Source organism: Castanea sativa, chromosome 6, assembly GCF_040712315.1.
Source record: "Castanea sativa cultivar Marrone di Chiusa Pesio chromosome 6, ASM4071231v1".
NCBI classification, from domain to species: domain Eukaryota; kingdom Viridiplantae; phylum Streptophyta; class Magnoliopsida; order Fagales; family Fagaceae; genus Castanea; species Castanea sativa.
Window position 1 is genome coordinate 43,067,983 of NC_134018.1, and position 24,828 is coordinate 43,092,810.

The 24,828-nt window shown below is 33.2% G+C and overlaps 2 protein-coding genes across 3 annotated transcripts; both read left to right on the forward strand.

Annotated features, from left to right (window-relative positions):
• Nucleotides 1-7,499: 7,499 nt before the first annotated feature.
• LOC142640942 (DNA replication complex GINS protein PSF3-like) lies at nucleotides 7,500-10,233 on the forward strand. Its single transcript, XM_075815274.1, has 7 exons — nucleotides 7,500-7,609; nucleotides 8,364-8,547; nucleotides 8,634-8,702; nucleotides 8,784-8,884; nucleotides 9,313-9,405; nucleotides 9,531-9,670; nucleotides 9,763-10,233. Exons 2-7 carry the CDS (start codon nucleotides 8,503-8,505, stop codon nucleotides 9,870-9,872), a joined length of 558 nt encoding a protein of 185 aa, XP_075671389.1. The 5' UTR covers nucleotides 7,500-7,609; nucleotides 8,364-8,502; the 3' UTR covers nucleotides 9,873-10,233.
• Nucleotides 10,234-19,316: 9,083 nt separating this feature from the next.
• LOC142637957 (protein EARLY FLOWERING 4) lies at nucleotides 19,317-22,305 on the forward strand. Of its 2 annotated transcripts, none has more exons than XM_075811943.1 (3): nucleotides 19,317-19,824; nucleotides 20,954-20,995; nucleotides 22,007-22,305. In XM_075811943.1, the coding sequence occupies exons 1-3, from the start codon at nucleotides 19,420-19,422 to the stop codon at nucleotides 22,031-22,033; spliced, it is 474 nt and encodes a 157-aa protein (XP_075668058.1). In that variant the 5' UTR covers nucleotides 19,317-19,419; the 3' UTR covers nucleotides 22,034-22,305. The 2 variants fall into 2 exon arrangements, with proteins under 2 accessions (XP_075668058.1, XP_075668059.1); XM_075811944.1 differs by lacking the exon at nucleotides 22,007-22,305 and adding an exon at nucleotides 21,099-21,525 and having other exon boundaries at nucleotides 19,319-19,824.
• Nucleotides 22,306-24,828: the final 2,523 nt, after the last annotated feature.

The window sequence follows — 24,828 nt, forward strand, 5'->3', positions numbered from 1 at the left end:
AGGATTAAGGAAGCTGGTGATATATTTGGTGTTGTATAGGCAAACTAGTGGAATGTGGGCTCAATAACGTTTGAATTTGAAGCTTGGGCGGTTATATTAGGAGCAAATAATTTTCCCCGTGTTTGACACTTCACAATATATTAAATTTTTCTGCCCTGTTTGTTACGTTGCCTTTTCCACATTGGTTGAAGTGGACCACGATCATTTTCAATCTTGTTTGACACTTCACAAGATATTAATTTCCTGCCCTGTTTGCTACGTTCCCTTTTCCACATTAGATGAACTTTAAACAGTGATCATTTTCCCCCGTGTCTGACCCGGCAAATTTTTTAAAATTTCCGCTCTGTTTATTACATTATTATATCCACAAACTTTTCTGCCTGTTTGCTACGTTCCCTTCTCCTAACTGAATTATGGAATATATTAATCAATGCACTTCTACCGTTATTATTTTCTCATTACTGCTCCTTATTAATTTAAAAAGGTTTATATGAATTTAAGTTTCTCTTGATATGATGCCTTTTTTAAGCCTCTATGTAAAATTGCTATTGTCATTAACAAATTATGAATCACTAAGGCAGCAAATTTTTGCATTACAAATTTACAAAAATTTTAGAATTAAGCATATATGACAAAGTCATACATCATGGCTCCCTATGTATTGTTAAGCAGATGCAAGAAGACCATTGCAACCATTCAAATATTTAAGACATCCCAAAAGTTCAATCATCAAAATCACAAAGAACTTCGAAGTTACAAATGACAGCACTTCACATTTCTTAAGGGAGTGTCAATTGAAATTATTTAGAAGGAAGGACCAAAGGTTTAAAAAAAGAAAAAAGAAAAGACAACGTGCCTAAAAAGAATTTCAGTTTCTTTACTTAACACTTTATTTAGGATCATCTTGTTAATTGAATATAAGAACAAACACAAAGCACGATTCACGCAACAGAGTTAAAACTTAAAACTTGGCTTTGTCCTCTTACTATTGGAGCTTGCAAAAAATAGCAACTCTATCTCTATACACAGTCACTCTAGCAATTTATCAATCAAACACATTGTGAGCAACTCTTCCAAACTTTAAAATTCTAGGAAAAAAAACCCAACAGGTCAAAAATCACCATTTCTACATAACCCATAAACCAAATGTGCAGTGTCGGCTCCAAAATAAAATTTCAGGGTGGTCATTAAAAAAATTTAATAATAATAAAACTTGAATATATTAATATCACAAAATAAAAATATACGCAAATACATAAAGTTTTAAAATTTCCTTTCACAAGTTTTCATATTTTAAAATTATTGTGTGATATGATAGTTTCACTATCAATGTTATTAGCTACATCTTTTTCATTGTACATAACCAAACAATTATTAAGTTATTGATATTTCATTCAATTACTAACATATTGCCTAAATAAGTACTAATACAAACAAAATGTATTATTTTTAAAAATATATATATCACATAAATCCAACAAATTCGGCTAAAGACTAAAGCAAGCACTAACAGAGTAACTATTTAAAAAGTGTGCACTTTTTATATATATAAAAAATAACGATTTTAAAATATGTCATTTGAAAATACAATTTAAAAAATCACAATTAAACATTTGATTTTAGATTTTAGGCTAATTTGTTTGTTTGGGCAATTTTTGAGAAGTACTATATCCATAACATTTTTGCAACACTTTTACAACAAAACCTAGGTGGTAAATTTTTACTGGTTCTAACTTGAACTTACCGTTGAAATTATTTTTTTGTTTACCAGTAACAACCTGTTATATAGGATTTGTTACCAAAATATTGTGAACATTGATTTCTTGCAATTTTTTGTTTAACATTCAATGGGCCCAAAATTTTAGAGAGGTTGAATTTTATTTTTAATGGGCTCAATTGTTATTAAGGGTGTTCAAGTTTTTTTTTAGGGTGGTCAAGTTTTTTTCTAGGGTGGTCAAAAGACCCATATTAATTTAAAACTCAAAATTTTTTAAGGTATATTAAAAAAAAATTAGGGTGGTCCCATGACCACCCTCATTTGTACTTGGTGCTGCCCCTACAAATATGTTTAGTATACATACCTTAAACCACAAAATAATTAGAGATTGAAAAAATCCAGCAAAATCATATGAATCTATGAAAATTATAAATCCAAATTAACCCAAAATTAAACAATAAAACCCAAGAGAGATAGAGTTTAATTATGAAAGAAATTTGGGTGTGAGAAAGAAGAGTGAGAGAGCAACGTCAGAGAGAAGAGTGAGAGAGCGGCATGTAAGAGGAGAGAGAGAGAGAGAGAGAGAGAGAGAGGGGTAGAGAGTGTGTGTCTAATTTGAGAGAGAAACTTGTACGTGGGTATATTTTGTAATTGCAAAAAATGGTGAAGGGTAAAATAGGTAATTCAAAACATTTAATTAGCTCTACCATCACTCTCCTCTACTCCCTTCCAAATCTCGCCAATTTGGGGCATTAAAAATGAAGGGTTAAATAATAAAAACCCAATAGAGAGAAATAAAGATATAGTTTACCTATGAGAGAGAGCTTTGTGTGAGAAAGAAGACCGAGAGAGAGCAACTTCAAAGAGAAGAGTGAGAGATCAGCGTGGAAGAGCAACGCATAAGAGAAGCTAGAGAGGGATAGAGAGCGTGTGTTTGATTTGAGAGAGAAATTTGTACGTGGGTATATTTTGTAATTACTAAAAATGGTAAAGGGTAAAATAGATAATTCAAAATATTTAATTAGCTCTACAATCACTCTCCTCTACTCCCTCTTCAAATCTCTCCAATTTAGGAGAATTCAAAATAAGGGATTAAACAATAAAACCCAAGAGAGAAATAAATACAAAGTTTACCTATGAGAGAGAGCTATGTGTGAGAAAGAAGAATGAGAGAGCAACGTTAGAGGGAAGAGCAAGAGAGCAATGTGTAAGAGAAGAAAGAGAGAGAAAGAAGGGGGGGTAGGGAGCGTGTGTCTGATTTGAGAGAGAAATTTCTACGTGAGTATATTTTGTAATTTTTTAAAATGGTCAAGGGTAAAATAGGTAATCAAAATGTTAAATTAGCTCTACAATTACTCTCCTCTACTCCCCCTCCAAATCTCTCCAATTTAGGGGAATTAAAAATAAGGGGTTAAAAGTTCTTAAAATTTCTCCAAACCCCTCCCCCTCCTCCTTTAAAAAACATCCAAACAAAGTAAATTAAATCATTCTCCCTCCTTTTCCCTGCACTCCCCCTCAATCTAAACAGAGCATAAGATATGTCATTTGCCTTCATCCCCATGTAGAAGCTGCCTACTTGAATTTGAAGAATGAAGATCTTGAATAAGATATTTAGAAAAACAAGTAGCAAGAGAGAAAGAAGGGGAAGGGGTTATCATTGTTGCAATTATTTCTTGTAAAGCACACTTAAACGGGATTATTTTATGTTCAATTTAATTTTGGCGTAAATGCACTTTTGGTCCTTACATTTTGGGTCAATTCTCGATTTGGTTTCTAAACTGATTTTGCTTCTAGGTTAGTCCCCGATTTTAAAGAATTGTTTTTATTTTGATCTCTGCCGTCAACCCAGTAACAGAAAAATCTGAGGTGGCAGACGAAATGCATTGTGTGTACAATAAATGCTGATGTGGCTAATAAAATATTTTATTTGACATTTTTAAATGCCACATCAGCATTTTCTAAATTAAAAACAGCCACGTCAATATTTTCTAAATTTAAAATAAAATAAATTTTTATTTTTCAATTTTAGTTTAATTAAAAAAAACAAAAATAAGGGAAGTTCAGATCTCAAGCTCTCTCTCTCAAGCTCATCTCAGTATTTTTTATTTTATTTTTCAATTTGACTCTATGAAGCTCCCTCTCTCTTCAAAAGCAAGCTCAGATCTCTCTCTATAACTCACTCTATCTCTCTCTCTTTTCCTCTCTTACTAGTGGTGGTGGAGTCATCCCACGATGAGGACATGAAGGAGTAGTGGCGGACAGAGTGTAAGTCAATGGACTGGACCTCAGATCAAAATCTCTAAAGCTCGACAGACTGGTGTTTTGCTTACCCGAACGAAAATCTCTAAAGCTCTCTCTCTTAGATTGGTGGTGGTGATGATTGTTGAGGTGGAGATCGGTGGTTGTGGGTTTAATCTGGGCTCAGATCGGTGGGGCGTGGCCATGGGTCTTCACTCTTCAGCCATGGGTCGGTGGGGAAGATGGGTTTTCAGCCATGGGTCTTAGGGAAGAAGAACAAGAAAGCTATGGAGATTCAGGCATGGGTCTTTGTTGAATTTTTTGGGTTTTTTTATGTGTTTGTTTCCCAAGAAAATTTATAGGTTTGGGTTTGTTGGAGATTAGTTTGTTTACTGAGTTTATGGGTTTGATTTGCTGTAGAATTTGGTGTTGATTGTGATAGAGTTTGTTGAGTTTGATTGTGTTAGATATGTTAGGGAAGAACATGTTCTTATGTTCTTCCAAAAAATTAATGAAAAGCAATAAAAAAAAATACAAATTTAATTATTTAATTTAATGAGATTTAAGATTTTGTTTTTTATTTCATTTTATTTTTAAATTTTCTGACATGGCTTTTTTTTTATTAAGATGCTAATGTGTTATTTTTTAAAAGCCAAATAATTTTTTTTATTATTATTTTATTAACCTTGTCAATATTTACTGTGCATACAGTGTATTCTGCCTATCACCTCAGATTTTTCTGTTACTGGGTTGACGACAATGACCAAAATAAAAACAATTTTTTAAAATCAGGGATTGATCTAGGAGCGAAATCAATTTAGAGACCAAATCGAAAATTGACCTAAAATGTAGGGATCAAAAGTGCATTTACGCCTTTAATTTTTAAATTGACACATTAGCAACATTATTTGGAAAGAATTTTGTCCCAAGTCCACTCTGCCAAAATCATCAAAGTTTGAGATAAGCATTACTCAAAAGAGTGTAGAATTATCGTGTTACGGTCAAATGTATAATTTACCAAGCACATTTTAAATAATGTAATAGTTTTCTAATATTTTTGTAATAATTTATCCATAACGGTTAAATTGAACTTTTTCTCTGTATTATCATTATTTAAAGCAAGTTTAGATGAAATTATTTTTATTGACTTATTTTCTTTAAACAATAAATTATATTTTAAAAAGTAGTAATGGTTTAGCTTTCACAAAACTTGGCATAAACAAGATAAATAAAATAAAACCAAAAATTAAATCATCAAAAGATACATGAGGTATTATTTCTACCTAATTGGATAGAATAATTTGTAAAAACCTTAAAGTTTGGAGTTGTTTTCTTACCCTTTTTAATTTTAGTCTCCTAAGTTTGACTCCTTTTTTTAAAATAAACCTTTCGGCTATCTCCATGAGCCATTAAAAGAGAAATGAAAAGAACTGAAAAAAAAAAAAATTCCTTTTGTTTGTACTTTAACAAACCAGGGCCGGCTCAACGAATTTGGGGGCCTTAGGCAAAAGCTTTAAACGGGGCCTTTTATTATATTTAATTATAAATTCATATATCAATAGTTTTTATATCAATAGTTTTCCATTGACTTGGATAAAAAATATTTGTAGGAATATAATTAGGTTGATCATTAATATTTTCACTCTCCTTTTAATTATTTTGAGCTTCATTATCAAGAATAGTGACATTACATGTTTGAACATTATCATGACTACCTTTGTTATTATCATTTTGTTGTATATTTTCATTATCTTCTAACTCTTTTTGATGAATTTCTTGTTCATTTATGAAACCTTCACTCAAATTTTCTGCAAGATTTTGTTTTTTACTAGTAATAAATTTGTCCATAGCTCCTTTTTGAGATTCAATTAGTTCTTCTCTGTCTTTTATTTTTTTTTAGTTTTTCATATCCAGATAAATATTTTCTAGTAGACATTTGTAATTAAAAACTATTTATAAATAAATGAAACACAATTTGTAATAAAAAAATTACAATTTAACTAGAAAAATATAAATTTAATGTATAAAACAATAAAACCTGTTTATCAAAAGCACACTTAATATGATTATTTTACACTTTAAACCTGAACAAAAAATTAAAATTAATATTAATACAAAATAAATTATTCTAAATTTATAATTTTGTTATCAATATTTTTTTTTTAGCAATAAACCTTTTTTGTAGCAAGGACCCAACTTGATTCACCAAGACTAAGACCAGCCACTCCATGGCTCCACCCACTAAATCTAATCTGATTTCTTAAAAAAAAAAAAGAAAAAAAAAGAAAGAGAAGAAAACAAAACGTGAAAGACTTCTAAAGAGAAGAAAACAAAACGTGTTAAGACTTCTAGAGAAGTCTTTCACGTTTAACTCTTTAAATGGGCGGCGGGCCCATTGACGGATTGACCAATGACCATTTGATTCCATAACCTTCTAGACAAATCCAAATTTAAGAAAGCAAACCAAAACAAAAAAGTAAAGAGTTGCAGCAACTGAACTCAACTTCGGCCAAAACCCAAAAAGAGGAAAAAAAAACCCAGCAGGCAGCCAACAGCAAACTCCTCTTCCAAAAAAAAAAAAAAAAAAAACCCATACACCCAATAGCAAACCATGAAGAAGACGAAAGAGACAACGTAAGAGAAAACAAGAAACAAACCTGAAATGAAGATCTGTGAATATACCGAGTCTATTGCCAACACCAATTGGTGAGTAAGCCAATTAAAAAGAGTTTTTTTTTTAAGAATGAATGAAGATGGAGAGTCAGAGAGTGAAGAGTGTTTTTTTTTTTTTTTTTTTTTTCTGCCTTTTGTAATCTTTTTTTCTGCAAGCTAAAGTTCTCTGCCTTTGTAATCTTTTCCTCTGCAAGCTAAAGATTTAGTGATGAGATTAGCTTTCATATCAATTCAGAGAAACGGCCTTTTTTTTTTTTTTTTTTTTTGTTCAGATGAGAACTGCAGAGCTCAAGATTTGATGATGGTGATGGGATTACTCTTCATCCCCCTTCAGTCTTTTTTCTTTGTGAGAAACGGCTTTTTTTTTTTTTTTCTTCAGATGAGAACTGCAGAGCACAAGATTTGATGACGGTGATGGGATTACTCTTCATGTCATTTCAGTCATTTTTTCTTTGTAAGAAACGGTTTTTTTTTTAGATGAAAAACTAATATTATATAATATATTATTATTATTGGGGGCCTCTTACCGGTGGGGGCCTTAGGCGGCCGCTTAACTCGCCTATAGCTTCAGCCGGCACTGTAACAAACATATTAGTCTTAAAGATGTATCAAACTAAGACATTTACCATACAAATCCCCACACCCCAATATTTAATATTTTGATGTTCAAAAAGAAAAAAAAAACCCTAGAGTAGACCGTTTTGAAAATGAGACAAAATTTTTAAAAAAGTTCAATTTAAGGGGATCAAAATAAAAACATCCCCAAATATTTGGTAAAATATAGAATTTAGTCAAATAGGAAATACCACTTAAGACAAAAGGCACCAATAATGTCACAATTATAAAACAAACGCCCCTCCCCGCGTTTCGTGTTTATATTTTTTGAGTTTCCCTCCCTTTTACGCTCTCTCTCTCTCTCTCTCTCTCTCTCTCTCTCTCTCAGACACACACAGTGAAACCATAAGACGAACAAGATCTCTGGTAATTCTCTGCATAAACTTTTCTAATTTCATCTACAATCAACATTTTCTCTCTCTTTTTCCTTTTCAATCTCTACCTTACGGATCTCCTTTAATTTTGGTATTCTAGGGTTTCTTTCTCACACTTCAGATATAAAAAATTCATGGTTTTGTTATGAATTTATAATTATGTAGTTTTCCATTTTATGCTAATCAGAACCCAACAATTTGTTGACTCTATGCTGGATTTGCTTGCTTGAAGCTGAGATCTATTTTAGCTCTGCTTTATATTTCAACTTTGTCATTTGTGTGTATATGTTTTCTTTGATAATTCTTGCGTGGAAAGTGCTTGCTGAAATGCCTCATACACAGTGTGAGAACTCGTCCTCAGTTAAGAATTTTTTTAATTTTGTTAAATTTCAAATCCTTGTGTATGTGATTGATCAAAATTTGGTGAATCCCATGTCTTTTAGATCCATGCCAAAACCTGTTTCGGAATTCAAATCGTAGTCTTTTTTGTGGATTTGGGTATTCTATGAATTTTGCAATGCTGGAAAATTGAAACAGCTTGAAAGTGAAATTGACAGTAACTATATGATTCTGAGCTCAAAAAAACAGCAACTGGTTCCTCATGAAATTGGGTTGTAATTTTATTTTGTAAATATGTTAATTATTCATGACTTCATGTAATGATTTTCTATTTTGATTGCAGAATACATGTTAATTTAGATTTTTTTTTTCCTGGTTATAATGTTGGCAATTTTTCGCCTTTGCAGTTTTTCACTGATTCAGTGAAAAGAGGTTTTGGCAGTAGCTATATGGTTCTGAGCTCAAAAAACAGCAATTGGGTCCTCATTAATCTTTCTTTTAATGAGTAAAGAGACACTGTAAGAGCAGCGAGCAGAGGTGTCAAGGATGGCAAAATATTATGACATTGATGATATTATTACGGATGAAGAGGTTGAAACTCATGTCATCCTACGCTGGGTAGTTTTGCTTCCAAATTCCCAATCTAACTATTTTACGTGTTCTGCTCTTGCTTACAGATCGTTGCAGTTATATTCCAAAAGGCAGCATCTGGGGTGGGAATTGATCCCAGTTCTGAAACAGACTGTGTAAGTTTCATACAAACTGGAGTTGAGTCAGAGTGGATGGTCAATTACTGTTTCTGATACTTTGTTGGGTGTGTTTTTCAGGTTGAAGTGGGTTCCAAGGTAGAGCTTCCATTCTGGCTTGCTCATGAGTTACAACAGAGACAAGCAGTATCAATGAATATCCCCACTAGCTTCAACCAAAAGTAATGGTCATAGTAGATCTTAGTGGCATTTCTACTGCATTTTAATATTTTGATTTGAGAGGACTGAGTTATAGGAGAAGCATTTTGCTGGCGGTATCTTGTTAAACTTGTAGTGATTGGAGCCTTTGTTGCAAAGGTCTCGTCTATAGCTGCCAAAATTCAACCTGATGTTGGGCCCTGAGATCTCATCACTAAATTCTTACTTCTCTATAGTTATTTTGTTTATCCGTTGTTAATAAACAACTATGTGATGATTCCAAGTTATAACTATAACCATATCATATGACTACTTCTAAGCCCTTGTAGGACTTTGGTGAGATCAACTCAATTGTAATGTTGCCAATCCATATGCTAGTTTTGTGGACTGATTTAAGATTTTTGTTGAAATTGTGATATCTATAATTTACTTGTTTGTATTTTGATAACAGCACGAGGCTGGAAATCCAGGCTGATTCTGCATGTGTGGATCTGAGATCTCGATGTCCATTCTTTTATGAATTTGGATGCAAGATAGCACCACTGTGAGTCTCTCAGCACACCTATCTTTCTTTACATACACTTATATAAAGACCTAGTGTAGTCTTGGTGTGTTTCCTTATATTGCCTCACTAGAATACATATAGTTTCTTTTCATTTTGATCAACAGGGTTGGTGCTAGAAATATTGGACCTTTGCTCTTATCTGCATTTAAGAGCAGGTACAAGGAAGTCCTCACCAAGGCACACACTGCAGCATTTACAGCAGCTTCCAAAAACTTGACAATTTTGACAAAAGAAGAAACCAATTGTGAGATTCATTGTTACATATTTAAGCACTTCCATCCTTATATCCTCATTCTGTGAATTTACTTTGGTTGTCTACTGGTGATGCATATTTAGTGTACGAGGCAGCTCAATCCTCTATGGCAGCATTTAAGAAGTGGCGGATGGGTGGCCCCAGGTTTCAGAAAGCTTCCATTCTTGGAAGGAAGAGAAAATCAACCGAGTAGCTGCTATCTCTCACTTTATGATTAATCTCCATCACAAAGAGGGTCTTCTCTGTAAGTGTATGAGATTGGTGCAAAATGTCTGTTTACGAAAAAGGGTGATAATGTTAGATACTAAATATTGATTCAGATAGAGGCCTCAATCTATCAAGTTTCGTTTTAGGTCTTAATTTCTGATCTAAGCTTCATAAAAACAATCATAAACAGTTAAGCAATACTTCATTGATTAACCAAAGGGCCTGAAGAATTGTTCAGACAATTTGATAGTTCTAATCAAAAGTGGAAAATAACTATGTATCTGTTACTATGGGAATTTTAGATCTTGGAAATGTATTTGATCTCCTTTGGCTCTTGTTTGTACCTGAGACTGCCAGTTATGTTTTGTCTGAGTGCTCCATTCCATTCATTCTTGTAGCTTTCTTAACTTTAATGATTGATTAATTTTAGTGAAGAATTGCCACTATATGATACTTCCGAAATTTGATCGTATGACAGCTAAAACGCTATCATCCATTAGAATTAACCTTTTTGATTAGGTTAACTTAAATGGTTTGGCTTTGGATCAGTAATAACAGCTCGAACTTTACAAATTGAATCTGTTAAGAAGGGAAATATAGCAATGATACTTACTCTCTTTGCAATGACAGTTTCTTTAGATGCTTCTAGCAGATATCAGTGTTTGATTCTTGCAATTACATCCAACTTTAATAATTGATGCTATTTGTCATATATTAACCAAAAATTGAGAATTATAACCACTTAATCATCTCGTTGTAATGCAGGGTTGCTATTAACTTCATGTAATTTGTGGCTTGCAATATGTGGCAAATCCTAGTTATAATCTATTTATATGTCGATCTAAGTATGTGTATGTGCACTGAAGTTTTGGGCTCCATCTTGATACATGAGGTATACATGTCACGACCCAAATCCTTCGAGGCATTACAATATAAAGTATATAATGTTTTATATTTGAATCCAGCAATTTGCTAGTTTCTCGAGTGGAAAATAAGCCTGCATTGCACTGCCCATAAACACTTATAAACAAAAAGTTGCCCACAATTTATGCGCCTGATAAAAACTATTCCAAATTTCCTCAATTACAGTATGTGGCAGAAATAACACGTTTCAATTTTGAATTATGTTAGGGACACAACTTTTAACACAACTTGGTGTTATAACTTGTCACATGGCAAGTTGTGATTGATAAGGATATGTCAATGGGCCATGTGAGACACACCCTTATCAATCACAATACTAATCACAAGTCGCCACATGGCGAGTTGTAGCATAAATTTGTGCCAAAAGTTGTGTCCCAGCATAATTCTTCAATTTTATAGTTACTCAGGTCCGTACTGTAGTGTATGATAGCTTTGCATGATGCAAGGTATTTTCAAAACTTTATTTAGTTTAGTTTTTTTTTTTTTTTTTTGGTTGAAAGAAACAGAAAAAGAAAAAGAACAAAAAAGGGGGAGAGATAATAATGGGCATAGTGGGGAATCCAATTATTCTTCACTATCAAATTATTTCGTTTCCGCCAAAAAAAGAAAAAGAGAATGGAATAATGGAATACTTAAATTTGTTTATATATATATATTCAAACAAAAGTAACCTTAAGTAGGTAAAGTGTAAATGATTAAATCACGGATAGGCAAAGTGAAAACAGATCATACCACATGTGGGTTTACTGTAATTATCCATTTTTAAATTTTATTGGGTTTAATAAATTTTTTAATGTTTGTCTGGCTACTCTTCTAGCTTTTGTTTATTTTTTATTTTTAAAATTTAACTAAATACATGTTGTCAAGTGTCAATTGTCAACCACTTCAAAAATTTATTGGGCTTGAATTCGAAAAAAAAAATTTATTGCGCTTTGTTCTTTATTTAATCAATTTTTTAATGCTTTATCCGGCTACTCCTCTAGCTTTTATTTCTTTTTTATTTTAAAAATTTTCATAAATAGTTGAATATTCAAATGAGCTTGAGTATAACTTGAGATAATTTAGACATAAGCTTTCATAAAAAGATTAAAAGAGTACAATATTGAGTTTTATCAAAAAAATATTTAATTTACTTAAGATTTAATATTTCTTATTTATCTTATGAAAGTTATAATATAAAAAAGACATTTGAAAATTAGATATTTATATTTATTTAGACTATTTTAATTCATTTTTCTACCTATATTAATTTAATATATTTATTTATATTTTAAATAATTATTAAATTAATTATGATGTTATTAGAGTATAACTTGGTTCACTTTCATCCAACTTCAAAAATCTCGAACTTTTCCTCTTTCAGTTCATTGACAGTCCGAGTTTTAAAACTATCGGTTTTTCCGCTTTTCCTGTTTTTGTTTTGTTTACATATTTTGGTCGGAAGATATTTGCTGAAGATATTTTTTCTGATACGTACAAGGAAAAGTACCTCAGTGGCAAAATCAATTTTACTTTTGCCCTTTTTTTCCTCCAATACACGTATGCCATAAGATATTTATCAAGCTAACACTATCCTACTCTTACATGAAGCGCGTCCTATACAAACACCACCCAAAAATGAAAACAAAACATTCTTTATTAGCTCCAATCCTAGATTTACCTGCTCTATTTAAATCGCGTAGTTAACAAAAACCGACCTCAAAGTCGCAGAAGTCAGAAACCAAAAAAATGTCTAGAAGTAAAACGGATTCATATCCCGTGCAATACTTAGGGTATTGCACGGGGTGCAATACCTCAAATCTCAGCCGTCTGTATAATCCAAGGTCCATTAATTTGACACGTTATAACTCCAGCTTGGCAATCCGTGTCTCCCATTTTTTCTTTTCATTTCAGCTACCTGTATTCCTCTTCAGTAAAACTCTTTCTCTCCCACCTCAACTGGGTTTCTCTTTCTTTCCCTAACGCTCCATTCTCTCAACTCGACTGTGCTTCCACCATTCTCTCAACCTCCACGCTTCCTCTGTGCGTCTCCCTCAAGTCCTCAACCCCTTCATCACCGTTACCAGCAAAAACAATGAAACTCACCATCTGAAACCAAATCCCCAAACACTCACACGCCTCGTAGAGCACTTTTTAGACCCAGATGAGAGAGAGAGAGAGCGAGAGCAAGGGTTGGGGTTTGGAGAGAATCGGGTGTAGAGAGAAGTTGATACTTTTGGGGTTTGATCTAGGGAGGGAAGTGAGGTTGAGAGACAGAGAAAGAGAGTTTGGTCCGAAGAAGCCACCATCGGAGGTGGTGGTGAGTGGTGGTTGTGATGAATGGCAGCAGAGAGAGAGGAAGAGGCTGACTGGTCCGGTAGGTTTTCCCTTTTATCTCTTTTTTTTTTTTTTTTAATTTGTTTTTTATAAACTCTGTTCGGTTGCTAGGAAAGGAAGGAAAGTAAATAATGGGGTCCCAATTTTGTTGATTGATTTATTTCTGCTGAATTTGATTTTATTTTCTCTTATTTTTTATGTGTTTGGTTTTTAGCTTATGAATTGAAATCAAGTCTTACATTGTCTGCATTTTTGTCAATTGTTTAAAAATGCCTAAATCCTTGTAATTTGTATTCAATGGGCTTATTATGAGGCTCCTAATGAAGAAAGTTTGAATCTTGAGCTGTTTGACCAAAGCATGAATGTTCAATACACTAAAAGGCTTTCATAGAAAAATTTTGACAGCATATATTTCCATTTGGAGGTAATTACACAATATTGACTTTAAAGACTTCTTGTAGACGTGTTACTTATCAAAAAAAAAAAAGACTTCTTGTAGACGTGTTGTTAAACAGATGATTTTATTGTGATGAATGATCCATATTGAGTGTCACTCCTTAGATATAGAAGAAACTAAATGGGTAGCACAAATGATCAAATCCGTAATTATACAAAATTTACTTTTTGAGATTTTCAATTGTCCTGGCAACCCCAGAAACTGCTACAGATGCAGATCAATAACCATGAAGTTTGTTAATTATAATTTCTATAATGAAATTGGTTCTTTAATCTTAGACTTGCTGGATTTAATTTGTAGTCACTTTGGTTACATGTTTTTTTTTTATAACTTGTAGTACTTCCACAACTCAATTGAAAACCATCACAGCTCATTACTATGCTTTGGGTATGGCTGAATATGCTGTCATTGAGTTTCTATTTGATGGTGAGCTTGTGTGTCCTTGGTGTAAATATGTATTATGGTTATAGCTTTTATTTGGATTTGAAACCAATGAATGGTGGTTGGATGGGCGTTTTTAGATTTGGGTTGATTTCACAATGGGTTTCTATTTATGTGCTTTATTGTGTAAAACCATGTCATGGTGCACACGAGTTGTTGAGTGCGGGTGAATTTTGTGTTTCATGAGTGTGCTTATATTAGTGTAAAAAAAATGCAGCAGGTGAGTACAAATCTAAAAATCTGGATCTATAAAGGGTAAAGTAATGTGTATTAATCTTCTTGTTGTTTTTTCCCCTTTGCTTTGATTTTTGTTATTGCCTTGCTTCTTTGTTGTTGTTGTTGCCTTTGAGTATTTTGTTACCGCCGTATTGGTACCACTTGAGCAATTTCAGGATTTTTTTTTTCTTTGACATTAACTTGAAATTCTGTTGCTTAGTTATGAGGTATTCTAAAAATCCTTATCACAACCTCTTAACTTGTAGAAGCGATCTCTATAAACCAAATCACAACCACTTTCCATTGGCCATTTTGCCTAGTAGCATCTGCATGCTCCTTGTAAATCTTATTTAGGGGTTTTAAGTGTAAATCTTATTTACAAGGAAAAAAAAGCTTATTTTCCCCTCATTCTCAAAAATACATACATTATTAGCTTGTTTTTGAGACTCAAGTGACGTGTTAAAAGAATGAAGTGCTTAATGCAGATTAAACCATAGGGAAATATCTTGACAAGCTCATTGCAATGAGCATTCTTTTAGAAGTAGATTCAACACAATATAACCAATTTCTCTAACACTATAATTATATAGCATGCTTTTCTTTCTTCCATGGGATTTTGTTTCTTCCATTCTTTTGAAGTCAATAGATTGGATTTTCTTGTGGTTATTTTGATTTTGTTTATGATACTTTTCCTTTAGCAGGGCCCCATTCCACAACTAAGGTCATGTTTCTCATATGATTTTCTCGTTGAAGTTCTCTTTTTTACCATATATCTTAAATTTTTGACAGTTGATGAACATGGGAGTGTAATATATTTAACCATGGGCATGCTATTTGCATTTCAGTTTTATGCCTGATGATCAGTGGTAGTGAGCTTGGACACTGATGAGGAGGCAAGTAATGATAAGAGGATTGGAGTTGATTCCGCTAAAGTTGTTGAGTCAAAACATGGTGTTGTTGCTATTGATGATGACCTACTCTAAAATTGGCGCATCTTTGGAGGGCATGCTGGGATGGCTTCATGATTGTCCAGTCCTCAACTTCACATACCCAAGCTTTTGACAAGGGAAAAACTGAACCATTATTTGCTTCAAAGGATCACAATTGTCTCTTTCAGCTAAAGTTTTTGATTTAAGATTTAATAGATTCCTGCCTATAAAATTACATTGGCATGTGCAACACAATCAGATTACTCTCTTCTACTAAGTGTTAACAATTTTTCTTTTGGTTTTTGTACAACATGTGACATTGCCTTTTGAGTAAGAGTAAATCTTAGCCTATAGTCGTGTACATTGCAATAAAACTCTTGTTATTTAGTCTTGTAATAAAAATGTGCATTTCAATAGAATTTTGTTCATTCTTGGAGCAAACTCTTTTCTTTTTTACGTCTCCTTTCTTGCATCACATTGTTATTGTAATAAAATATCATAATTGTTAAACTTGAAGCTCTACAATTGATTAAGAAAAAAAAAATCAAATGATACATCAAAGTACGACTTTAGTAAAAGTAATTTTTATTATGTTAAGAATATATCAATGTTTAACTTGTAGCTACTCAAAACATACATATATAAAAACCAAGTTGGAGTAGGTTCATAAGTCATAAGCGAACTACAAAACTGTAAGTGCTACAAGCTGTACATAAAGCTATCTAAAAAATTGCTCTAAGGGGTTCATAAAGCTATTAAAAAGTTTTCCAATATGCTCCGCAAACTATCCAAGATACTTCAAAGTCTTGTATTATCCTTTAATGTGGTAGAATCCTGGAAAAAAAAAAAAGTCATAATCTTAGAAAAAGCAATAAATAAGAGCATATGATAAAGTTTAAGTTTTAGAAAGTACTTGACTCAATTATGGAAACACTCAATTGAGTTTCATACCCATTATCAAAATATTATGATCTCCACAACTCCATCAGTAACCAAATTAATTAAATTTTTTTTTTTTTAAACTCAATCAGCAACAAAGCGTTTACAAAATTTTATGATAATCCCTAATGATTTGTAATCTAAGACCAATATTATTCCTGTGTTATGCATGATGCAATGTAATTTTTATAATACAATGTCCATGACAAGTATAATTTCCAGTAAAAACACAAGTACCAACACAACTTCATACATTGGCTTGGAAATTATACGAGTTAATAATTTTAAAAATTATAATAGCACAACCTGAATTTCGGATGGATTTTTGTTTGTGTGCAACAAATGGCACTTTTATGTCAACAATTTGTGCCATTGACATCCAGGGTCTCAATAATTCAAGCTACTTGCTCCAATTTTAAGTTGCAGGACTAAAGAATTCATGTACTCCTCTTCGCAACAAGCGGAGTTCTCCCAATCCAACCTACGAAAACTTCATGTTCTACCACAACATAGGCATTATAATAGCAATAATTCCTTAAGAGAACAAGCCTAACAGCTGAACTTGAAAAATCATGATAGATAATAACTCCTATACTAGAACTATTAAGAATAAGCTCAGATTTCTACCTTTAATCTCCCAAAAAAAAAAAAGAAAAAAAAAAGCTCAAATCTTCAAACCACAAACCCAAGGATGTCAAGCACGCTGAAATTAACCCCTTATACTACATCTTTGTTTCACATAATTAAGATTTTAAGTCATCCACTAAAAATCTTTAAAGGGACTATCCATAGTCTAATTTCAGAACAACCAACTACTCATTAGCAAGACAACACCTTTTTTTCCTTCCCTTTAAACCCATGACAGAGCAAGACACAAAAATAATACCGTGACCCTAATAACGCCAAACACCCACCACTGTCAGCATCCACCAATCCAAACTCACAAATCTAGCGAAGATAAAGGAAGTAAGGCCACCGGTCACCCGCCGGTCCTCAGCCATCGACACACCCACACCCACACTTCACTGGGTTTTATACCCATTATCAAAATCTCAAAACGTTCCACAATAAATCAACAAGAATCATGAAAGGAAGCAAAACGAAATAAGAAATGAAAGGAAGTTACTTGTTTATAGTTTACGGTGAGCAGAGGTAGACTTAACGGCAAAAACTGACGTGGATGGCACGGTCGGCGACTCAAAAGCGACGGCAAGAAATCCAATGTGGGCATTTTGCACTCTCTCTCATCTGGGTCTAAAAAGTGCTCTACGAGGTGTTTGGGGATTTGGTTTCAGTTGGTGAGTTGCTATTTTTTCTTTGTTTTTGCTGACGGGTCTGGGTTGGGTATGCTGGTAACGGTGATGAAGAGGTTGAGGACTTGAGGGAGATGCATAGAGCAAGCGTGGAGGTTGAGAGAGTGGCGGAAGCACAGTCGGGTTGAGAGAATGGAGCTTTAGGGAGAGAGAAAAACCCAGTTGAAGTGGGAGAGAAAGAGTTTTACTGAAGAGGAATACAGGTAGCTGAAATGAAAAGAAAAAGTGGGAGACACGGATTGCCAGGCTGGAGTTATAACGTGTCAAATTAATGGGCCTTAGATTATATAGACGGCTGAGATTTGAGGTATTGCACTGGATATGAATCCAAGTAAAACCAACTTATTGGACTTTGTTCTTTATTTAATCAATTTTTTAATGTTTTATCTGGCTACCCGTGTAGCTTTTATTTATGAGGAAGGTGAACAAATATTGTACGGTACTTGTTAACCTTTTCTTTTTTATATTTCATTTAAAAAAAAAAAAAATGTAAAAAAGACTGTCAAAAGAGATTAAAAAAAAAAAAAATTGTTAAAAACTGAAAAAGTGTTAAAAGTTGAAAAAGTTACACAAAAAATTACTCAAAATGTGTTATTAACGGGCACTTTACGGTATCTGTTAACCACTGGCGGAGCCAGAGTGGGCGAGGGGGGGCACCTGCCCCCCTGGCTCCTTTTTTTTTATTTTTATTTATTAGCAGTCACATGAAAAAAAAAAAATAAATAAAAAAAATAAAAAAAAACTTCTACTTATTGAAACTTGAAGGGACCAAACCACCTATTTCACTATTTTTATTTTTATTTTATATCATTATTTACACTATTTTTATTATTTATGATACTTTTCACAACATTTTATCTTTGAATGATGCTAGAGATATTACAAATTTTACTACTTATGTCTTACAAATTAGCATGTCACCAATCACAAAAAATAATTTTAAACATTTATTCATTATATTTTTTAAGTAACACTAATCATATTTTTACTCCATCAGTTTGTAAATTTTTTAGTAGCTATGAATTGGTTGTTTTTGTTTATTTATTTTAATAATATGAAATATATTCATATTTGCTTACAATTATTTATTTATTTTGTTATTATTGTTGATTAATGTTTTTTAGATAAATTGCACTTTTAATATCGTCTTTTAATTTTGCCCCCTCTAAACTAAAATCTTAGCTCCGCCACTGCTGTTAACACAACCCTTTATTTATTTTTTATTTTAAAAATTTTCATAAATAATTGAATATTTAAATGGGCTTTGGTATTAAACAATTTATTGGATAATCAAATGGGCTTGAGTATATCTTGAGATAATTTAGACATAAGCTTTCATAAAAAGAAAAAATTAAAAGATTACAATATTAATTTTTATCAAAAAGATATTTATTTTTGCTTAAGATTTAATATTTCTTATTTAAAAAAAGTTATAATATAAAAAAGACATTTAAAAATTAAATATTTATATTTATATTTATTTAGATTATTTTAATTCATTTTTTTACTTATATTAATTTATATTTTAAATAATTATTAAATTAATTATAACGTTGTCAGGTTTAACATCCATCTAAGCTCAAAAACTTTAAACTTGTCCTGTCTCGGTTCGTTGTACAATCCAAATTTTAAAATCATGGGGTTTTCCGCTTTTCCTGTTTTTGTTTTGTTTACATACTTTGGTCGGAAGATATTTACCGAAGATATTTTTTCTGATACGGACAAGGAAAAGTGCCTCCGTGGCAAAATCAATTATACTTTTTCCCTTTTTTTCCTCCAATACACGTATGCCTTAAGATATCTATCAAGCTAACACTATCCTACTCTTACATGAAGCGCGTCTTATACAAACACCACGCAAAAATGAAAACAAAACATTCTTATTAGCTCCAGTCCTAGATTTACACGCTCTATTTAAATCGCGTAGTTAACAAAAACTGACCTCAAAGTCGCAGAAGTCAGAAACCAAAAAATGTCTAGAAGTAAAACCAGCTGCACATGACCACACCCGATTACTGCTCCTCCACCGCGACAACAACCACCGAGTCCACCATGTCCAACCCTTCCTCCAACCACCACGACCACCACCAAAACCTGACCAAAACCACCGCCGAGGAGCGCGGGGACGCCGAGGTTTGGAACAGCTTGAACCATAATTTCCGACAGGTTCAGACCGTGTTGGACCGGAACCGAGTTCTGATCCAACAAGTGAACGAGAATCACCAGTCGAGAATCCCAGACAACATGGTCAAGAACGTGGCTCTCATCCAAGAGATAAACGGCAACATCTCTAAGGTCGTTTCGCTTTACTCCAATCTCTCCTCCGATTTCTCCTCTAAGTTCCATCAACGCACTAACAAGAGCGACGGCAGCGACAAGTCGGAGAGTCCCCCCGGGCCCGAGGCATGAAAAAATATATATTAATTTTCTCTTTATTTCTTTTAATATATAGTCCATGATTGGTCCGTCTTTATTATTATCAAGTGTTTGTTCAGTTCAATAAAGTACTGAGTCTATATAGAACAAGGTGAGTTTGTTTTCTCTGGGTGTCTTGTTTGTGTTATTTTAAGTGACAGAGTTAATAATGTACTAGTACTTATTTTCTTTGTTTGCTTATTGCTGTTTGTGTATTGATTTTATGTTTGATTTGGTTGTGATGAACTTAGTCTTGGTTTCTGAACCTCTGGTGGATTAAATACTTAGAGAGATGCAAACACGAGGAGTAATTGGTTCATGGGATTAAGGGTATGTAGTCCTAAGAAGCTTGTGGTGCGTGAAAGTATAAGGTTTGTTAATTTAGGGAAAGAAGGAATGGGATTGCGGGAAGTTTTGTGAACAATGTCTATCTTAGATGTGTAAGTATGGCATGAGCTTATGATGTTTAGAGTGATGGAGTTGAATATATGCTACGGTGTTATTAGGATGCTTGATTGGGGAAAACGAAAAAAAAAGAAAAGAAATCCAAGGTGGTGACTTTGCGAGCTTTTTTAGAAGGCTGGAAGTTCTACTTGTGATGCTTTTCATGACATCTTGTTCTTTTTTATTCTGATTTGATGGTTTGTAATACCCCGGATTGTGTGGATTTGGGTTATGTTAGCGATTATAAGGAGCTTCAATTGGGATTTAATCTTTTGGGATAGAATGCGGATGTGTCTAGCGAGCAATTCCTTGGGTTGTAACATGTTGTGTTGTTTTGGAATGTGGCTGTCGACATAGAAGATTTGGGGGCTTGAGATGTATGAAGAGAGTAACAAGGCTTGAACTGGTCAACCTCAGTACCTTGAATGCTGTATCTAATATTTGAATTGATCTTTCTAGTCCTAATTAGTAGTCGCCTATTGATTATTTGTGTTATGACTGATGTTATGTCGGCCGGTATCCTAGGATAGAAATAAGATGGGGATTGAGTTTAATGCCATGCGTTTCAATATTTGTTCTAATATTTATGGGTATTCCCCCTTTTCTGCTGGTCTTGGCAAAGATCTATGATGCTTATTCAGTGTTGTGTTTTGTTTTACGAGGAGGATTACAGTGGGACCACCTACTTACATGTTCAATCCATCAACCTTATGAGGTATTTATAATCTATTTGCTCATATTTCTTGCCTATGCTCTTTGTGGTGGATAATTAATTTTGTTGGGATGTGGGTTGCATGGTTTTGGTTTTGATATCACAGTAACTAGCTCCATTAAAAAGATGTGATGTGTTCAACAAAGCAAAAGATACAATGTCACTTCAAATGCCTTTGTTGTTGATTGAGATCTTTCTTGTGGATGATAAAGGATTTCTGTAGCTTAGCACAAGTAGTTGAGAATTAGGGTTTTCTTAAATGCTACGGTGAGCACAATCATGAAGTGTCTTCATTATGCAATGATGTGATGCAAGATTGTTGTTGGCAACCCCACTTGCTTTGGAGCACTGCCCTGATAGTGATACCCGCTCTGCAGTCTACTTACTTTCTTAAGCTGGTTATTGATGTAGCAAATAATTTTCACTCTCAATGTATTTAGTGGTTAATCCTTTTGCTTGCCATGATTGGAGATCATATATTTTGTAGGAATTAATTTGTACGAAATGGAAATTACATAAGGAAGTTCTGTTTCTTTTGTGTGATGTCAAAGGTTGGGGTGCCTTGCTTTTAAAGCTGGTCTATTAGCACCTACAAGTTGGATCATGTCATGCAGAAGACTTGATTGTAATGCATTTTGTAAAATGTGTGTAGTTGTTTGGCTTCCACTTTCACCATGTTCTCAGCAATGGTCTGATCACATTAGATTGGCATAATGAGGATATCAAAGGCTAGGAGGATTGAAATGTCTAAACATGATTTTCCTTTTTGCCCTGTTCTCACTCTACCTTAATAGATGTTCTGAACCAACCGCCTTAGTTTTATCAGTCCGACATGGCCTTTTTCTCTGTTGAGGTTGGTACTTCCACCTCCTCCGTCACAAGCAATTCACATGCTCTCGCCATACAATCATGGGGTTACAAAGTAATCTCGAGCAAGTTCCATTCTTTGCCACATATTCTTTGTTTGATATCATGCATGAAAATATGTGATTGCAAGTTGTGCTGCTTTTTCAGTTACTGGCAGTGAATTCTATTACATGAAGCTTGTGAGCTCAGAGTAAACATGTGGGAGAATTTTGTTTTTGATTATTTTGGTGATGGGAGAATCACTTCCTGGCAAAAAGAATGTTGGAAGCAAGTTGGTGGAAATTCCTGATTCTCTGATCTCACTTTTGGTGGAAATTCCTTGAGAGCTTGTCTTGTATTAAGTGAGGCTTTAATCCATCCAACTTGTCTGTTGGGATTTGTACTGGATTTGTTTTCTAAGTCTAATAATCAAAGAAGGGTCATGTTAACGAGTGAGAGCATAGGTTAAAGAATAATAAATGCTCAATTATGAATTGCAATGCACATTTTTCATAATATAAAATACACGTGCTAATGATTTATTGGCTTATAGGTACAAATTCATTATAGTTGTGTATTTTATTTTGGGTATATGTGTATAGTTTGACTCTATTTTTTGAAAAATCTATAAAAGCATGTTTAAATAAAGCATTAAATGCATAACCACTCATTACGGACATAGCACACACCCAAAAAAATAAATATTTATAAATGGTAGAGATTTCGTTGGTAAACTGTCAAAACTCAGCACCGTTTAATGTATGTTCATCACTGTCTAGTAGTTAATTAAACAGGAATTATTTCAGCAGCGATTAGTTTACATGGGGGGGGGGGTATATATATATATATATAATATGCTCTCTGTCTCAGTTTGTTTGTCCTCTATACCATTTTTGGATGTTCCAAAATATTGTCCTATTTCTAAAAATAAAAGTTATTAGTTTATTAATATTCCTATTATTCTCCTACTTTATTTTCAAAACTATTTGAAAAAAAAAAAACAAATATTTTAAAAAAATCAATTAATTGAGGCACTTTTTTCAGTTGCTTTATTAAAAATAACTCTTTTAAAAAAAATTTGATAAATTTATTTAAGGGTAATTTTGTAAACTTATACATTTTTATAAGGTAGACAATACAATAAATGATATTCCCTTAAAAAGTTTGACTTTTCAAACAAGACACAAATTGGAATGAAATGAAGTATTTATATTTATATAAGGAGCATTTACGTTATTGCTCTAGCATTTGCTGGCATAACTTGTGTCTTCTGTCCAATATGATTGGCACCATTTCACAAGGCATATATGTGACAAATATGGATCTTTGAATTTTTTTTTGCATTTAACATTTATTTTATAACAATTTCATTAGCTGTCACGTTTCAAAAACGATTTGAAAAAATAGCATCTTGAGTTTGGTGAATAATTGAGCATTTAAGGCTCGAGTTTCAGTGCGCTAGCACACAGCTAGTGTGGAGAACATTCCACATGGAACTCGAGCCTTTTAGGCTCGAGTTTTATAAAGAAAATCTGAGTTTTTACTAGGTTTGGGTTTCTTCATCTTCATGTGGGTTCCTCTTCAGATCTTCTACGGGTTTGGGTTCTTTCTTCTTCATCCTCATGTGGGTTCTTCAGATCTTCTTCCTACAGAAGATTTTCGTGTAGTGGTCATTGCTGGAGGGGGGAACGAATTTGGTCTTTGCAGAAAGTGAAATTGTGGACTTCACGGTGAAAAATTTGGTGGGTCTGGTTTGATTTGGGTTAATTTTTTGGAATTGAATGATGGGTCGGTTATGATTTTGTGGTTGTGTGTGTAATCATTGGTGGGTTTGGTGGATGATTCTTCTTCTTCCTGTGGGTTTTTCCTTCTTCCATTTATGGTTGTTCTTTCTTTTCCTTCTTCCGTTTCTGGTTCTTCTTCTTCTGCTGCACTTTATAGAACTCGAGTCTTAGAGACTCGAGTTCCACACGAATTACTTGTCCAGGTCGACATCACTGAACTCAAGCCTCATAGGCTCGAGCTGCTATATTCCTAACTAGTTTTAGAGAGGTGCTTATTAACGAACTATGTTGCAAATATCCCCATGGATCTTTTAGAGTTCTTCCTTGTTCTTTAGAAACAGCTTGGAGGCAGCTGTATGGTCGACTGGCTTTGTATTTGTTGCTCTGGTCTAGAGGGTCTTTTAGAAGTGTCTATGAGTCTGCAGCTTGTGGTGCTTGACACATTGTATGTTGGTTTTCTTGTTTTATATATCTCTTATACCTTCAATAAAATGATAGTTCTCTTGTATCAAAATTTCGACTTTATCTTAGGAATATGATGCAAATTTTAAAAGAACACTTGAAATATGCAGCTTGATTGGTTGTTTAACTCATTTTAATCGGGTGCTCCTTGCAGATATTTTAAGCTCATTTTATTAAGAAAAGGCTTACGTCCCAGTTGCTTATTATAAACACCATGGAACAATTTAAATTGTTTAAAAATCAACTTTGTTTTTATTCATACCTTTTTAATAGATAGAAGTATATAAGCATGGTGTTTTTTTATGCCATTATGGGGTGAACTTCAATCTCTAGGAATAAGAAAGGCCAACACTCTCCATTGTTAACTTTTTGTCAATGAGAAGTTGGTGACAATGCCCCATCAACTCAAATACTCAAGTTAATCAACTTGTTAAATTCCAAGGGAAAAAAACATAACAACTAATACAAAACCTTAGTCCCAAAAATATAAAAGCAGCTCTGAATCGTCAACTGACTAATTGAGATCGTTTGAATGTAATCTTCTTCGGCATTCCAATCATAATTAATTATTAATTTTATATATTTGTTTTAAATAGATATCAGCCCATAGCTAAAGAAATCTTCTAAAATGGAGATAACCATTTTCTCAACCGAAACATATTATCAATAACAATAAATCACAGACAATATGGTAAATTAGTTATAAAGAAAAATATTTAGTTTGCAAGAAAACCCGGGCAATAA

What these genes read in the sequence shown, in the direction of transcription:
- LOC142640942 (XM_075815274.1), top strand. Translation starts at nt 8,503, where the DNA reads ATGGCAAAATATTATGACATTGATGATATTATTACGGATGAAGAG. An exon ending in ATATTATTACGGATGAAGAG is followed by an intron (nt 8,548 to 8,633) that starts GTTGAAACTCAT and finishes TCTTGCTTACAG; the next exon opens with ATCGTTGCAGTTATATTCCA. An exon ending in GGATGCAAGATAGCACCACT is followed by an intron (nt 9,406 to 9,530) that starts GTGAGTCTCTCA and finishes TTTGATCAACAG; the next exon opens with GGTTGGTGCTAGAAATATTG.
- LOC142637957 (XM_075811943.1), top strand. Translation starts at nt 19,420, where the DNA reads ATGACCACACCCGATTACTGCTCCTCCACCGCGACAACAACCACCGAG. An exon ending in AGAGTCCCCCCGGGCCCGAG is followed by an intron (nt 19,825 to 20,953) that starts GCATGAAAAAAT and finishes GGAGGATTACAG; the next exon opens with TGGGACCACCTACTTACATG. An exon ending in CAATCCATCAACCTTATGAG is followed by an intron (nt 20,996 to 22,006) that starts GTATTTATAATC and finishes CTGCTTTTTCAG; the next exon opens with TTACTGGCAGTGAATTCTAT.